This window comes from Pistacia vera, unplaced genomic scaffold (genome assembly GCF_008641045.1).
Source record: "Pistacia vera cultivar Batoury unplaced genomic scaffold, PisVer_v2 Contig421, whole genome shotgun sequence".
Lineage (NCBI taxonomy): Eukaryota > Viridiplantae > Streptophyta > Magnoliopsida > Sapindales > Anacardiaceae > Pistacia > Pistacia vera.
Window position 1 is genome coordinate 343794 of NW_022196248.1, and position 18120 is coordinate 361913.

Below are 18120 nucleotides of genomic sequence, written 5' to 3' on the forward strand. Positions count from 1 at the left end.
AATTGTTGTAATTTCTTATTTTATTTTTTGATAAATGAATAAGTCTAATTTTTCTTATATTACAATTTTATTGAATTAATATTTGAAATGTTAACCAAAAAAAAATTAATTTAATTGAATTATTGATATTTGAAAAGTTAACTAAAAACAATTACATTTATAATTGTTAATTATTAATTTGAAAAGTTAAATAAATAAAACAAAACAAAACAAAAAAAATAGGGCTAACCCGGCGGGTTAGGATTGGCAGGCCGGGCTGGGCCAGCCATTTTCTCCAAAATGGCGGGCCTAACCCAGCCTGCCTTTGTTGGCGGGTGGGTTAGGACCAACCCGCCAAATTGTGTAACTCGCCGCGGGCCGGGTCGGGTCGGGCCGTGCGGGTTACTTTTCCACATTTAATCAAAGGGGCATATATATCAAAATGATAATTTTAAGATATTTTTATACACAAAAACAAACAACTTAACACTTGTAATCAGACTATACATATATATAATTTAAATATTCAGTTTGTAAACCAATTCAGACTAATTTAGTTTTTAGATAAAAGAACAAACGCTACCATAGTTTATTTAATAATTATGTGAGATTGGTTAATATTAAATGCATTCCAGGTTATACTAAAGATTCACATACTTTAACTAGAAAAGTATTTAAATAAATTTATAGGGATTTTTTAAAATTATTTTAGGGGTCTTAATAATACTCGAATGTTTTTTATTATTTTTGAAGTATATAATGTTTTTCTGGTAATTGTATGAATGTGTTTTATGTTAATCAATTATACCAGGGCTATAAAATGTTACATGATTCACGATTCCATAAAATAGTGTTGAAGGGTTACTGTGATCAACTCTTTTGTGAGATAGTTAAACATAGAATGATAAGAGCTTGAAAATACGCATGTACTTAATTGTTTACTGGGGTTATTTATGGGAAATTAGTTTTGATTTATGCAGTTTAACTTAATTATTTTATAAATGTCTTTTATGAGATCATGTGTATGTTTATAGTGTTTTTAGGTTATCAATGTTTAAAGATGATATTCAAATGAAGAATAATATCGGCAACGGAAAGAGTGACGACAAGAAACAAACGGTTCAAGAATTGGAATTGAAACAAGGAAGTTATGGTGTTTTAAAGTAGAAGTGCAAATCCTAGAAAACGCCCCCATTTGAACATGCTTCAGTATTTTGACAATAACTTGCTCTATAGAAATCAGATTGAGATGATGCTTGAGCCATTGGAAAGCTAATTCAAATTGCTACAATCATATGACTACTTTTGGTCAGATTCGAACGTTATCATGCTTAAAAGTCAATGTCTTTCCAATGTCACGGCATAGTGTCGTAGCACAGCACATTATGGGCAAATCAAGACTTCGGGGCAAAACCAACTGTGCTGAGGCACAATGCCATGGCATAACCACGATTTTGGAATTTTTTACATTAAATTTATTATGTGTATTTCCTATTTTAAGAGTTCTAAACTGAATAGGATAGTGGGAAACACAACCCTAGCACCCTAGTGATATTTAAATATATGTCTTTAGCCACTTTTATGGAGAATAATAGAAGAGAATTAGAGAAGGCTAACGGCAAGAGAAGATCAAAGTGATAGAACTTCTAGAGCTTTCAATTCGCAATATAAAGAAGTTCTTCTTATTTCTTTCTTAAACTCATGTTGATTATTTTAATAAAGATGATTGTTTCTTTCATAATGATTATGAACTAAATTTATTTTATAGGGCTAAGATGTAGGCCAATCTTTATGATTATGTGTTGATGTATTTTTGTTAATCTTCAATAAGCATTCTTTCTAAGTTTTATTAATGTGCTTAATGCTTTTAATTCTGAAGGGCCCGAGAATTGAATGAATTAATGGACAAGGTTGAGATCGAGAGATGATACTTAGTTGGTCTAAGGTAATAAAACCATGGGTAGAGCAAATGCTAGAGATATGTTACCGCAAATTGTGAAGTTTTAGTAATCTTTATAAAGCATAATTATCTTTTAATACTTAAATATGATTTAGAGATATCTCAGGTTAGTAATTAGGAGTTAATCTGGTAATTATTCGATTGGAATTCTAAGGAGTTTGACCTGTAGAAAAAGCTTAATAAGGTTAGCATATATTATCAATATGTATAAGTAGAGTTGGTGTGAAATCTATACCCTAAGTTTAGTCACCTTGCTTTACAATCAAGGGTTTTGTTCAAAGTCTATTTTACTTTTAGTTTTTAATTTTTTTCGATTGATTAGTTTAGTTTAGGTTTTTCTTCATAAAAAATTGGTGAATCAAATAGCAATAAGATAATCAATTTTATGGACAATTGCCAAATTCATTTGTAAGGTTTCTAGAAGAACAAGGTATTATGACACAATACACTATGTTAGGCTCACCATCTCAAAATGGTGTGGCTAAAAGGAGAAACCGAACATTGATGAACATGGTGAGGAGTATGATTAGTAACTCCAATCTCTCGTTGTCTTTGTGGAGTGAAACTGTAAAAACTGTGGCTTATGTACTAAATAAGGTTCACCAACCAAAGCGGTTCACCAAATGTCGTTTGACTTATGAAAAGGTTGGAAACCTAGTTAAAGGCATGTAAATGTATGGGGTTGCCCAACTAAATATATGGTCTACAATCTACATGAGACAAAGTTAGACTATAAATAGTTAATGAATATTTCATTGACCATGTAGAAAAGTCTAAGGGATACAAATTTTACTGTCCATCCTATGCGACGAGAATTGTGGAATCTAAGAATGCAAAGTTCCTAGAGAATAATGATATTAGTGGGAGTAGCTAACCTCGAAACTTAGTTTTTGAGGAGAATAGTAGTTTTGAACCTGCTCCTCCATCTTCACATAGATTGGTTTTGTTTCGTGACAATCATCATGATTTGATAATTCAGGAACAACCAATTACTGAAGAACCACATCATCATAAGGATATTCTTATAGATCTAGTTACTCAGCATTCTCAAGTTGTAGATGTTTTCAAGAGTTAGGAAACCTGCAATTTCTTTAGATTATGTTGTGTACCTACAAGAAGCTCACATCGATATTGGTGTTGAAGATGACTTTATTACATTTTCATAGGCTATGAGTGGAAAAAATCTACATTATGGTATGATGCCATGAAGGATGAGTTGAATCCGATAGCTAATAACCAAGTCTGGGATCTTGTTGAATTGTCTAAAGGGGGAAAGACCATTGGTTGTAAATGGGTCTTTAAAACCAAAAGAGAATCTTTAGGCATTATTGAAAGATATAAGGTCAGAGTTGTAGCCATAAGATTCACTCAAAAAGAAGGAATTGATTATCACAATACCTTTTCTCCTGTTTAAGAAAGATTCATTTCAGATAATCATGGCATTGGAGGCTCATTTTGATATGGAGCTACATCAAATGGATGTAAAAATGACATTCCTTAATGGAAACCTAGAGGAAAAGGCTCACATGAAACAACAAGAAGGTCTCATTTGAGAGGGGATCAATTACTTGGTTTATAGGCTGAAGAAAACTAGATATGGGCTAAAACAAGCCTCCAATGGTAGTTAAAATTTCATAATGTCATTTCTTCATTTGGTTTTATGAAGAATATTATGTATTAATGATATACCATAAAGTTAGTGGGAGCAAAATAATTTTGTTAGTCCTATTTATAAATGATATCTTACTTGCTTCAAGTGATTTGGGCTTACTTCATGAGGTTAAACAATTTATCTCGAAACAATTTGATATGAAAGATATGGGCAAAACTTCATGTCATAGGCATAAAGATTGAGAGAGACTGGTCCTGAGAGTCATTAGGATTGTCTCAAGAAGCCTACATTAATAAAGTTTTAGAGAGATTTTATATGAAGGATTGTTCATCTAGTGTTGCACTTATTGCTCAAAGATGACTGATTTAGTTTGGAACAAAGCCCAAGAAATAATTTAGAGAAATAACAAATTAAGAAAATGTGTTATGTCCTTGCCATTGGAGTTTAATGTATGCTCAGGTTTGCACAAAACCAAACATTGCATATGCAGTTGGAATGTTGGACATATATCAAAGTAACCTAGGATTGGACCATTGGAGAGCTGCAAAGAAAGTCATGTGATACCTTCAAGGGACTAAGGACTACAAGCTTACTTATATGTGATCTGATCATCCAGAAGTGATTGGATATTTAGATTCTGACTTTGCTTGTTGCCTTGACTCAAAAAAGTCAAAATCAAGATATGTCATCTTATTAGCTGGAGGGGTCATTTCATGGAAAAGTGCAAAAAAATCTCTGCTTGCTACTTCTACATTGAAGCAGAGCTTGTATCATGCTTTGAAGTGACATCACGGCTATATGGTAAGGAGTTTTATTTTGAGGCTTGGAGTTTTTGGTCAAGAACATTAAAAGCGAAAGTCATAGTAAACATATCGACATTAAGTATCTAGCTATTCGAGAACATGTGAAAGCAAACGAGGTGGTTATTGAACTCATCAGTACTAGATTGATGATTGTTGATCCGTTAACAAAAGGTTTACCACCTATTGCTTATAAGGGACATGTTGAGAATATGAGACTCGGTTTTATTATGTAGTTTTTATGTGATTGAGATACCCTTTATGTTTTTATTGCCTTTTTTTTATTTGAAAGACTTCATTTTATATTTGTCTTCTCTCATTTAGTTGTATACATGAAGTTTTGAGAATGGCAGTGCATGTTTGAATTTCGTTTGTTGACCCTGAATGAGCATTTGGAAGCTCATTCATAAAGTTATATACCACATATGGCTCTCATTCAATAGGGAAAGTTGCATTGTAATACATGGAACATAATTGCTCTAAAGGACTTATCACCATGATTCAAGCAATTTAAACTCTTTTTGTTTGGGTATGAAGATATTATATCTATGGGAATTTTTTTTAATGATGTATCAATATTGAATTGGCACATATTCAATGTTGAATGGGCGAAGTGGGAGACTGTAAGTTATAGTTATGGCCCACTATCTTTAACTTCTCACTTTTTAGTTATTTGGTAACTACCTATCTGGTAGCGACTCTTCGTTTGATGGAAAAGAAGAATTCAAGGAATTGGTTACATTAATTTCTTTAAAACAAAAATTTTGGGTCTTTGGTAGTCTGTGATTTCTCATCAATTGCTTGGATTAAGACTTTTGAATAGACTAGAACTAAACCCAATTTACAAGCATCTCTTATGGTATTTCAATGGTTTTATTTTCTCACAATAGGGCTTGGAATTTGATTATTATGGCTAGAGGTATGTTTTTTGGCTTCCATTTTTATATTTTAAATTAATGATATTATAGATGGTAAAAATCTATGGTTGCGGAAAAGGACTAATCTTGTGAGGTTAAGGTCATTGATGATCTGTTGAACCTGTACACACAAATAAACAAGCGCAAAGCTTATGGAAAACACTAGTACGGTGTCTACCATAGACACTCTGACGCTTAAGTCAACAATGCTGAAATAGGCTATTTAGTGAGAGCTAAGAAGAGGAAGGGTTACTGAAGTCTGATTAGAGACTATAGCTACGACAAAGGTGTATAATTCTTAGGAGCTAATATATGGTATTGAACAATGGGTGCTTAATGAGAGGCAAGACCTTTACTTATATAGCGGACATAAGATCTTCTAATCCTAGTCAGACTTTGAGTCCATAATAGTTGATTTCTAGTAAACAAGAAAGACTTGTTTTACTTACCTTTGTAGAAGTGAGAGTGCTAATTCATATAAGATTCAGGATCTTAGGTGAATTAGGATAAAGATAGAATAAGAAGTAGATGTATTAGGGTTTGAGTAAGACTCTGGACCCCTAGTAGATAATAAGGGCCAATGGGCCTGGGCTTAGATAGGCTAATGATGAGGCCCAATCTAGATGACCCAATTTACGGAGGTTGGGTTGGTGTCATGGGTGTGGTCCTTGACATGGATCTTGGTATAGGCCCAACCGAAATTGGGCCATGGCCTCAAGCTACTTAGTAGATGTTTCATGCTAAGGCCTGGTAAGGCCCAAAATGAGTTTTGGCCTATACAATTAGCCCTCCACTCTCTATGTTAAGAAGTACTTAGCTTGAAGAGTAATCCAATTTGAGTGGAGGTAACTTGGGCCAAATGAAGGTGTACTAGGCGAATAGCGAGAGAGTACCTTGGATAAGCAAAGGTGCTTCTTATTGAGGAGGATGCAAGATATATCCTTTTTAGATGTCCCTACTTGGTCAACCAGGCCGAGTGGGAGGATGCTGTAAGTACCTTTAGTGGATGTCCCCACTCGATCGACTGAGCTGAGTGGAAGAATGTGAGCTATGTCTTTTGTAGGGTCCCCATTCGAAAAGCTGAGTTGAATGGAATTGCTGATTTGGTGAAGTAGATTCCATCTTTAGTTTACGCGAGTTAAACTCGAGTAGAGGTTGAATGACAGTACTAGGCCGAATGGAAGAATATTAGGTTGGATGGTGTGTTAAACAGTAGAAAGATACCTGACATACCCTATAGATGTCTTCACTCGGTCAATTGAGCTGAGTGGGATTATAACTATCAAAGGTGCCAATGTCATACCAATCAGCTAGTACTGTCATGTAAGTATGTGATCACGTAAGCTCAATTACAGCCACTCAGCAAATCGAGTAGAATGGAGACAAGGGATGTCTTCGTCTTAGAGGAAAAACTTCAATTGCACATGGTGTCCTAATACGTTGAATCGGTTTGGTTTTGACCCATACGCTTGACCGAATCATACAAGTTTTTTATCAGTGGCTTGCACAAACGACACATGTATGACTAGATGAAAGCCATGGGTGGGAAAATGGAAAGTCGAATTTCTCTAAACGTTATATGGTTTCACCACCTGTCCCTTGGTGAAAGGACATGCCTTTAATGCCCACCAGTTACTTTTGTAAGGCATTAATTACATCTTTTTAAATCATCTTCTTCGTTATTCGAAAGCAAAAAAGAAAGAAGGGAGATGACTTACAGAGAGATTCGGTTCTACTTAGGAGGTTTTTTGACACAGTTGCACGATAATTTGCTCTTTGTTTCTTCTGTTTGTTTGTTTCGCCTTCTCTGTAGGTTCTTCATAAGTTTAGACTTGTTTTGGGGTAAAAGTTGTAGATTTTAAGAGAAAAATTGTGAAGAAACAAAAAGTTTTGGATTTTAGTTGGAGGTCTTCGAGAGAGGATTTTGCGGAGACGAAGCATCTGTATGAATTTTTGCGTTTTTCTTCAAAGGTTTTGAGCCATAACTAATTCTAGATCGAATATTAGGTTGTTTAGGAGGATTTTTGTTGACATTGGTCAATTTTGAGGAGAATTTGGGGATTGTTTTGCTGAGATTGATAGGGATTGGGGATTTTGGAGGAAAGAAGATAAGTTTAAGTTACCCTACTATCTCACTCAGCGTGTCTCGGTTTGCTTGGATGAGTGGAGTGATTTTTGAAGGCGTGAATATTAGTCTAGACCTAGTGGGGAAACTTAATTGTGTTTAGGCCCTTAAGGCCAAGTAAGCTTTTGAGATCATGTGGAGTTTTGAGGTTGGCACCATTCGATCACTTAGACTAAGTCGAGTGAGATGAAACTGTTAGCAAGTGATCGGGTATACGCAGCGGAAAAACACAGTTTCAAAAACAAATAAAAACCGATCAAATGCTTAATCCCAAATCTGGGTATAGATTATAGTGTTTATAAATTATGCATTACAACAATATAATAAATCCATACAAGGATTCAAAATGCTTACACACGTTTGGAGGCTTCTCCAAATATCTCTGGATTTGATTTTGCTACTCGATTCAACATAGAAACACACTCATGCTATCCACACGAAGACAATCCGTAGAACCCTTGATTATTTTGCTAGAATAACCAAGGGCTTCAAGAGTCAAAGAAATAAAAACACGAAAAAAAAAAATTTCTTTTTCAATCAAGAGTGAAACGTGAGAGAAAGAGAGCTTTTGTGTGGCTAGGGTTTTAATTGAGTGAATAATTCTCCTATGTTTTTAATTTTAAGTTGGACTTATATAGTACAACAATTAAAAACCCTATTCCACTTAGGAATAGTCATGGGCTCTAACCCTAGTTCACCCTTGCAACCAAACACCCTTTAATTGGTATTTTAAATTTTAATTAATTATTATTATAATTAAAATCAATTAATATATATAAACAATAATATATTAACATTTAATTAAATAATAATAATCCATTTAAATACATGCGCACATATATTTAAATATAATCTCACTAATTTTAATATTGATATTAAAATTAAACACAAGCAACAACCCCAGCAAATTTAATTGCACTATGAGATTACCAAAATACATTTTCATCCCAAAAGATGAAAATACCCCTTTGAATGATCTGTTTGGTGTGTGGAACGATTAGGGTGACTGGTTCATCATCTTCGAACTAAATGATTTGTTTGGTTGGTGTTTATGAATGGGATGAGCGGGCTTCAGGGTTATGACTAGATCAGAAATATCATTTGGCAGACGAGTGGCTCACCCCACTGACTTCGGAGCTACCAGAGATGATGTTACAAAACCCTTTCGGGGTTGGTTCTCGTGGAAGGGAAGATGGTTCTCTACCTTTGCTTCTCTAATTGATGCTGTTTTTGAGTTTTTGGTTAGTTGGTCCCAAAGGTGTCATTTCTTCAATAAGGTTGCAACCTCTAAACAAAGAGCGAGGCAATCAACGGTGTTCTGACCATGATCGCCGTGGAACTCACACCACTTTGAGGTATCTCTAATGATCTCAAGATTGAGCTTGGCTAGCCACTTCATTGTCTGTCCCACCCATTTCATGATTGCTACTATTTAGGTTGGCTCTATGTTGTGGATTTATTTTGGGACGGTGAATGGGGTAGAACTGGATGATTGGTTTGCATGTCGAGCCGATTGGTAATCATTCGGTCTCCTGTTGTTTCTACTGGAGTCGCATGGTGGAGATGGGTAATGTGGCTCATATTAGAGAGGTTTAGGGAGTTTGTCATTCCACCTTTGACGGCGGTCATCATAAGAGGTGTGTCTGATTTGGCTCATCTCATCCTCTTTCTTGATTTGAGTGATGGCTCGGGCTAGAGCATCCTCCACAGTGTGATAGCCAAGTTTGGTAAGGTCCTTGTAGAGTTCTCCATCAAGGAAGAGTCATTTCCTGAAAGTGTCCACTGCTATTTCAATATTGGAAGATGGGATGGAGATGTTTTCCTTATTGAATCGACTAACATATTCTTAGAGTGGTTCTCCCCGATTTTGGTAGACCTTGTATAGATCGGTCAATAGCTTTTCAATTTTCTTATTGTTGGTAAACTATTCAACGAAGGTGCTGGCGAGTTGGATGAAGGAGCTTATGATGTTATGGGGAAGGTTGGTGTACCATTGGAGCATCGGTCCTAAGAGACTAGAATCAAAGCTCTTACACATGTAGGCTTCTCTTAGGTTTTAGAGTATTGAGAAGGCAAACATCTGTTGTTTGTAGGAGGCAATATGATCATCCAGGTCAGTTGTACCATCATAGGGCTTTATGTTTGGGAAGATGAATTTATGTGGCATCTCGGCTAGGGCTATGACATCCACAAAAGGTGAGTTGACATAGCTATAGGGTAGGCTTTTCTTGGCTAGGGTTGGTACTCTAGGTATACACCTTAGCATGGCTTCCATGTCGGCTAACTTTTTAGCCAATACTTGCTCAAGGGGTAATGTGATTGATGAAATGTTTGCATTGATGGTGTGGTGGTGAAGGTGTTGTCCGTTCGACATGCTAGGATGAGCTAAGTTCAGAGGTGAGGTATGGGGGTTATGGCCAGCATGGAGAGTTATTTGGGAGCTAGGGTCTCCACTCATCCTTTTTGGAGGAGTGGAGTCGAGTGTGATTGTTCGTGTGCTTTGGCCAGCATGGATGGTGAATGGGGTAGTTTGGGGGCCACTCGACCCATGATGGTGAGTGGAGTCGAGTGGTGATAGGTGTAAGGGTGTCCACTCAACCTATGTGGATGAGTTGAGCCGAGTGGAACTTGGTAATAGAGTGTGTCACTCACATTTAGATGAATGGGTTGGCTAATGGTGGCGAATGTTTGTAATCGCTGGTTTGGGATTATTTGAGTGATTGGATCAAGGGTGAGTGATTGGTCAGTTGAGAGGGGTCATGTTTGCATGGCTGGGTTGGATGTGTTTATTATGGTTGGAGCCAAGCCATCTATTAAAGATGACTAGAGTTGGGAAGATTGAGGGTCTGAAGCCGAGGATCTGAGGTCTGGGGTCATTAGAGGTTACATGGAGTTCACAGGGACCTGAAAAAGGTTTTTTGGCACCTGGTTGAATAGGAAATCGAGAGAGTAGAATTGAGTTACTTTTTCCTGTAGGGTTTGGTTCTCAACCTGGATGTTGGCGTTCTTGACTTCCAAAACTGTGACCTTGTCTGAGTGTTGTTGCATTAACACAGTAAGGGCCTTGACCTTAGCTCTAAGGTCTGCTGAGGCATTGTTTGTGGTTTCAACCATGACGTGATTCTTTGTCGAGCAGATTGTTGAAGGAAGGTTGATTTTCAAAGGCCCCACGGTGGGCGCCAAACTATAGATGGTAAAAATCTACGGTTACGAAAAAGAACTGATCTTGTGAGGTTGAGGCCACTGTGATCTGCTGAACCTACACACATAAAGAAACAAGTGCGAAGCTTACGTAAAACACCGGTGTGATGTCTGCCATAGGCACTCCGCCACTCAAGTCAGTAAGGCTGAAAAAGGCTATTTAGTGAGTGCTAAGGGGAGCAAGGGTTACCGAAGTCTAATTGGAGACTAGAGCTACGACGAAGGTGTACAATTCTTAAGAGCAAGAACATAGGAGCTAATAGGTAGTATTGAATAATAGATGCTTAATGAGAGGCAAGACCTCTGTTGGGATTTATACATTTCGGACATGGAAATTATGTAAAAATGATGAACAAGATCATGGATACAAGGTATAACACAAACATACTAGCATGTTCTTTTAAAGAAAAGGAATAGAAAATTACCTACTCCTTTTTCTACTTAGCTTGAATCTTCTTTCTTGGAGTTTTAATTTTTCTCATGAGATTGAAGAATTTCAAAATGTGATCCACACAAGCCAAGGAAGAGAGAGTCGAGAAAGTGAGAGAAAATGAGAGAGTGATTTTTGTTTCAATTTTTTAAATCAATGAAAATGGTATAACACTTGGTTTATATATCATGGGCACACAGTGTAATTTTAAATTGTCTTGGGAAATCCTCAAACAATTTAAAATTAATCTTGGAAAAATGGCATTTATGTTAAGTCCTTGGTTTTATGATTAATTCATAATAAGCCCATTAAATATTCTAACTCTTTAGAATAAAACCAATGTACTTTTGTCCCAATTATTGAATCCGATTCAATAATAATATTTAATAAATCCTTATTACCCTTGGTTAGTGCTATATATTAATGGATAATCATTTCTCATCAATACATTAATTTGAACGCAACTGTTTACGTTCGAACATCATTAACCTGATCAATGATATGTATTACTCTCTCTCCTTGAGCTTGGTTTTATGTGTGACCATTTTGGTTTACTATGATCTAGCTGTGGGCCTAATATCAGATTCTAATACGTTTCGTTATAACTTTTTATAATTGAAACTGCCACTGATTATGGTAAACGTCTAACAATGTTCCATAACCCTAAACCAAAATAAAGTGTAAACTCCAATGAACTTATTCTGATCGTACGTACTGTGTAGTAAAATCTCTTCGTCATCTAATCTCGATTAAGAATGGTCCATGGTATGTCAAAACCTTTAACTTAATCTTTAATTGAATTGTCAATCGATACAATGAAACTTGTTAACATGAAACTACTTTTCATCTGACATTCATTATACTCTGGCCAAAGATTTCCCTTTTCCAATGTTTATTGACATTCATCTGGAAACTCGAGATTGAACTATTTTGAGTTAACGAATCTCATCTTAACCATCACTTGTCCTTGCACATGAATAACATCTGACTAAACCGGCTTATTACACAAGACATGATTAGTCTCGTGCTTATACACTATATAAACCATATGCATCCTATGTTGAATCCAACCGTGATGTCTCAGGTCTAAGGATTAGTGGTACACTAGCACAATTCTACGATGCATCATTGACCACATTTTTAATGTCCGTGTGATTCATCATAATCGGTCGTATTCGATAAACAGTTTACTAACCGTTTATCCATGCTAATGCCTAGTGACATATCTTTTTTAATCACCCACACTAATACCATCACATGATATTCAATGGAGACATTCAACATGCCTACTATGCAATGTTATTGCCCAATTAACATTACTTGCGTAAGGAATTCTTCGATGATTGATCTTCTAAAGATCCGTGTCATCCGGACTTTTCACATGCATTATTAAATATAATATAAATGAAGCAGTAATCAACATGTGAAATAAGAACACTTTTTATTTATTTATTTATAATACATTCACAAGACATAATGTCCTGAAACCGACAACAAGACTGGTTCCTAGGACATACAATAACAACCTCTGCTTATATGGTGAACATATGATCTTCTAATCCTAGTAAGACTCCGAGTCCATAATAGTTGATTTCTAGTAAATAGGAAAGACTTGTTTTACATACCTTTGTCGAAGTGAGAGTCCTAATTCACATAAGATTCAGGGTCTTGGGTGAATTAGGATAAAGATAGAATATGAAGTAGATGTATTAGGGTTTGAGTAGGACTTTGAAGCGTTAGTAGATAACAAGGGTTCATAGCTGATTCAGGGTTAATACGATCCTTCCACATTCCAACTTACCATGCAATGAAATTTGCACAAGACTTACTGTTAATGGTTTTAACTACTTTAGTTTTGGTTGCAATCCAGTGGCAGAAACTAGTATTATTAATTAATAGATAAACAGAATGTACAAAAACAAAAAGATGGTGTTGCTTGATGCAAAGGGTAGTATTATGACTTTCCGGATCAGCTATGAACCAAACGATTGCTGACAATAAATTTCAGATATCAAGTCATTTTCTTGTACATAAATATGTTTGACCTAGGGCAGTCTATGAGAGACTTAGCGTGTCTTCTTTTATGAATGTGTTTCTATTTTTTCTTTAAAAAAAAAAAAATTAGAAGATAGAAAAATGAACTAAACGAAAACATATTTGTTTGAAGACACAGAAAAAATAAAATGAAATTGATCATTTATATAATTGATAAAACCCTTTCCAATTATCACTTACTTTGTTTGGCTCAAAAATTTTATATTAAACATGTCAACAACGGATTCCTATTTGCAATTTTGTAGCAAAAATCTTGATTTGAACGAAATGAGTTTAGAACAAAGTGAGAGTGAATTAGACGAGGAGGAAGGAGAGGGAAAGAAAGAGAAAGTGCCACATTTTTGTCTTCTATTACAAAAGTTATAACTATATTGCAACAATTATTATTCATTTCTTTTGAGGTTGATTACTCGATTCATAAATTCCAATGGAAAAAAAAAAAGTATTTCATAAACTAACGCATCCTTAATTATTTAAAATTATCTAGGTTCATTTACATTAAACAGAATTCGGGAGAAATTAAGTGTTATATTTTTAGATTAGAAAGTACAAATGTAATTATCAAAATGGAGAGTATTTTTTCAGATTAATAATAAAAATAAACCCACAAATAAAATTATCAAAATGGAGAATTTGTTCTTAGATTAATAATAAAAAAAAATGAAAATAAAAGTATGAAAATGAAAAATGAAAAAATCCAATAAAAATAAAAACGGAAAATAAACAATCCAATAAAAATAAAAATAAAAGTGTGAAAATGGAAAATGAAAAAAAATACAATTAAAAATAAAAGTATGAAAATGGGAAATTAAAAAATATAGTAAAAAAAAATTAAAGCATGAAAATGGAAAATGAAAAAAATGCAATTAAAATAAAAATAAAAGTATGAAGATGAAAATTGAAAAAAATACAATAAATAAAATTACGAAGATGGAAAATAAAAAAATTGAAAGCAATATCTATATGGACAAAAAATCGTCTTGGGCCTGCCAAGCATGAAACATCTACTATAGCCTAAGTTCATGACCTAGAAATGTCTAGGAGATTTCTCCCAAACATATTACACACGGCATTGCTTGTCAGAAACGACTAGTGGAGTGGTGGGCGCAATTGAATTGACTAGTCTCTTCGAATAACGTGGAAAGTATAAGAATATCAGTCACATAAAGACAGTTTCCAAACAATGCCGGCCACTTCGAAAGCTTCCCTTGCCCTTTTCTGCTTGTTGTTTTCCAATCAGATCGTCTAATTATTATCCTCTTTCCATTACCACCACTTCCTTTAAAGTTAGATATCAAGTCACTTTGATGATGTAATTAAGAAGATAATAATTTATAATTACTCGATTAAGACGAAATTAACTGATATTTCATTCCTAAAGTCAGCCGCCAACGTTTTGTAGAAGCAAATGGAAGAAATTGGCATTGTAATTAATGGTGGACAAAGTCAATGACGACCTTTATATGTGCGTGGAATTTTCACACAACATTAAGCCAATCAAAGAAAAAACCAGTATTATTACGTGATTTCTACCGAAATAGAAGAAGAAAATACAAACTAATAAATCAGGTGAAAGGAGGAAAACAGTATGCCTTCACCTTGCGCGAGAGAGTCCTCAGGAGCCTGCTGTAATGGTTGTTGTCCAAATCCTTTTGTTGAGCATCCTGAGTTTCATTCTCTATCTCCCAAGTCTCCAACAACGGCAGCTTCTGCAAGAAAAGAGTTTAAAGTTACCACAACTTGTTCTCTTTTCCCAACAAATGATCATTTCACCAATCATGAGTCTTTGCCGTCTTTACACGAATCATATTCTAATTTCACCAAAGTATTTCCACAATATTCCCAGAATGATGAGGCAGATCGAGTCCGATCCGAACATTATTTCCATCTCTCCTTGTCGAATCATGTTTGTTTTGATTACATTGGACATGGACTCTTCTCTTATACTCAGCTACAGGCCCCTTCGTCATCATCTTCATCACTTCAATTAGAACCACCCTTTTTTGATATTTGCTACAAGTCTGTGAACTTGAATTCTCGAATGCAATTTGGCGGTAAAGAATCGGAATTGGAATGCAAAGTCCGGAAAAGAATCATGGCTTTTATGAACATCTCCGAAGAGGATTATACCATGGTGTTCACAGCCAATCAATCATCTGCTTTCAAGCTTCTGGCAGAATCTTATCCCTTTTATTCTAATAAAAATCTACTCACTGTTTATGATTATGAAAATGAGGCAGTAGAAACCATGGTGGAAAGCTCCAAGAAGAGAGGAGCGCGAGTCAAGAACACGGAGTTCTCGTGGCCTAATCTGAAAATTCATTCGGAAAAATTGATGAAGAAGTTAGTGGGCAAGAGCAAGAACAGAAAAAAGGGACTTTTTGTATTTCCTCTTCAATCAAGAGTGAGTGGAGCAAGGTATTCTTATCTGTGGATGAGCTCGGCTCAAGACAATGGTTGGCATGTATTGCTTGATGCAAGTGCATTGGGGCCTAAGGACATGGATACATTAGGCCTCTCCCTTTTTAAGCCTGACTTCCTCATTTGCTCCTTTTACAAGATTTTTGGAGAAAATCCTTCCGGGTTCGGCTGCTTGTTTATCAAGATATCTAGAGCTTCAGTCTTGCAGAGTTCAACTGGTGCTGCAAACGTTGGGATTGTGAGTCTTGTCCCGGCTATGAGACTATCTCAAGTGCCAGAAGGTTCAACTTTTACTGATGCAGAAACGGAACAAGGTTCAAAGTTAGAGTTACAGAAAGATAATATGGCTACTTCTGAAGAATCTGAATTGCACAAAGCTGAAAGAACCAATGTGAGAGTGAAACATAAGGAGTTATCATTTTCTGAAATCGTGGAACTAGAGACAACCAATGAATCCACCCAATCTTTTATCAGAGAAATCGGCATGATTGATGATGGGAAGACAAAACTGGAATGTAAAGGGTTGGATGATGCAGATTCATTAGGCCTAATACTGATCAGTCATAGAGCAAGGTACCTGATAAACTGGTTAGTAAACGCACTAATGAGTCTTCGACATCCATATTCAGAACATGGGCTCCCCCTGGTCAGAATCTATGGACCAAAGGTAATGTTTGACCGAGGTCCGGCTGTAGCATTCAATATATTTGATTGGAATGGGGAAAAGGTTGATCCTGCACTGGTACAAAAGCTAGCTGATAGGTACAATATTTCATTAAGTAATGGATTTCTAGTGAATATATGGTTCTCGGACAAGTATGAAGAAGAGAGGGAGAGGGTACTGGAGAGAAGAAGTGGAGAAGGAGATAGAAATGCTAGAGGGGTATCAGTGGTAACAGCTGCACTGGGATTCTTGACAAATTTTGAAGATACATACAGGCTTTGGGCATTTGTTTCAAGGTTCTTGGATGCAGATTTTGTGGAGAAAGAGAGGTGGAGATACTTGGCTCTTAATCAAAAGACAATTGAAATCTAAACTAGTAAAATTATTCCTTCATTCTTTTATTTTATTATATATACAGAGACTATCAAATATAGAGCTGTGCACAGCCAATTCTTCTGATCAAACTTCAGTTTTTGATTTATTTGTTCACAGATACAGTGAATAATCTGTGTAAGAAAGAGAATCAATGTATGCAGTTCTTCACTGCCAAGATAATTGATTATGAAAATGTTTGCATGTGTCAAGTTGTGATAATATAAATACTGCTTTAATTTGAGTATCCATATGACAAATTTCCAATCTACCAAAAAGTGTCCTGTTACTGTTAGACTGCAGTCTCGGTCCCCCACATTTTGATAAAAAAAAAAAAATTGGGCTGCAATTTAACAAGTTGGGCCCGGTCTTTGGACTATTTATATAAAAGATGGGCCTTGATGGGCTCAAACTTTGATTAAACTCTGTAATGAATTAAATATAAAAAAGATATAAAATGAACATGAATATGATACAGAAAGGAACATGCTCTTTTAAGTGAGCAAACTAAATCTGCTTTGTTAGTTAAAGTCCAATTTTTCAAAGCCCATACAAAATCTCTTTAAGATATAGTATCATCTACGTGTTTAAAACATTTTTTATTTATTTATTTATTTATTAACAAACAATCCTATCTTTCTTGAAACAAATTTTTAAAAATAATTTTGAAGGACACTCAAACTCATTGGCCTGTTGCCAAAGTCCTCGACGATTGCAAAATATGGAATCATATTTTAAATTTATTAGAATATTTAAATTAATTTTTTGAATTTTATAACTGACAACGTTGGCAGTTGGGTGGTAGCAGCTCACAGTGTCAAATCCTAAATATAATATTTATGAAATTATTTGAAGTATTTCACCCAAAAATGAAAATTTTAAAGCAAATAAAACAGCTCAAGCATTTTATAAGACTAATTGGAAGTCAAAGTAAAATCCCATTATTTAGTTTTATGATTGAAAGATTTGACCTGGTTTATGGTGTATCACGATCCCACTAAATCAAAAATTGAGAAATTATGTTAATTAACCACTATTTTTATGTACTCTTTTAAATCTCTCCAATATCTCAATCCACATTTTGTAATATTGGGTTGGTAGGACGAAGGGCATATAATTTGATGTAGCCTAGTTAGGTCCTAAGGATGATAATGAAAGTAAGTCACTTCCCAACTAACTTCAATTAGTACAAATGAATCTTTCTTTTCATTATTGGTGTGGTAATGAAATTTATTATTTCCTAGTATACAGTACGAGTAGTTGAGCACATTCCAGCTGCTCAAAAAAATTAATATTTTTAGTGTGCATATTGTGCTAGTCACAAAATCTACCAGCTAAATGCATATTATTAAATTTAAATTAAACATCCAGGTTTAGGCGAGCTACCTTCATAATTATTAAATTAAACTACAAGTGATGGTGATTGAAATTTCTAATCTGAAACATTGCGAATTTAACATGATTCTTTATCTTTCATAGAAATTTCAAAAATTGTAATGTTTATAGATGAAATCCTTTCACTTCTAAGGTTGTTAGAATAACAATTAAAAAATTTGAGTGCATCAATTAACTTATAAATGCAAA

General features: G+C 35.0%; 1 protein-coding gene across 1 annotated transcript; it reads left to right on the top strand.

The window, feature by feature from the left end:
- Positions 1-14587: 14587 nt before the first annotated feature.
- Positions 14588-16736, top strand: LOC116142873 (molybdenum cofactor sulfurase-like). Its single transcript, XM_031428284.1, has one exon. The coding sequence runs from the start codon at positions 14668-14670 to the stop codon at positions 16534-16536; it is 1869 nt and encodes a 622-aa protein (XP_031284144.1). The 5' UTR covers positions 14588-14667; the 3' UTR covers positions 16537-16736.
- Positions 16737-18120: the final 1384 nt, after the last annotated feature.

Excerpts from the sequence above, each read along its gene's own strand:
- LOC116142873 (XM_031428284.1), top strand. The coding sequence starts at position 14,668 with ATGCCTTCACCTTGCGCGAGAGAGTCCTCAGGAGCCTGCTGTAATGGT.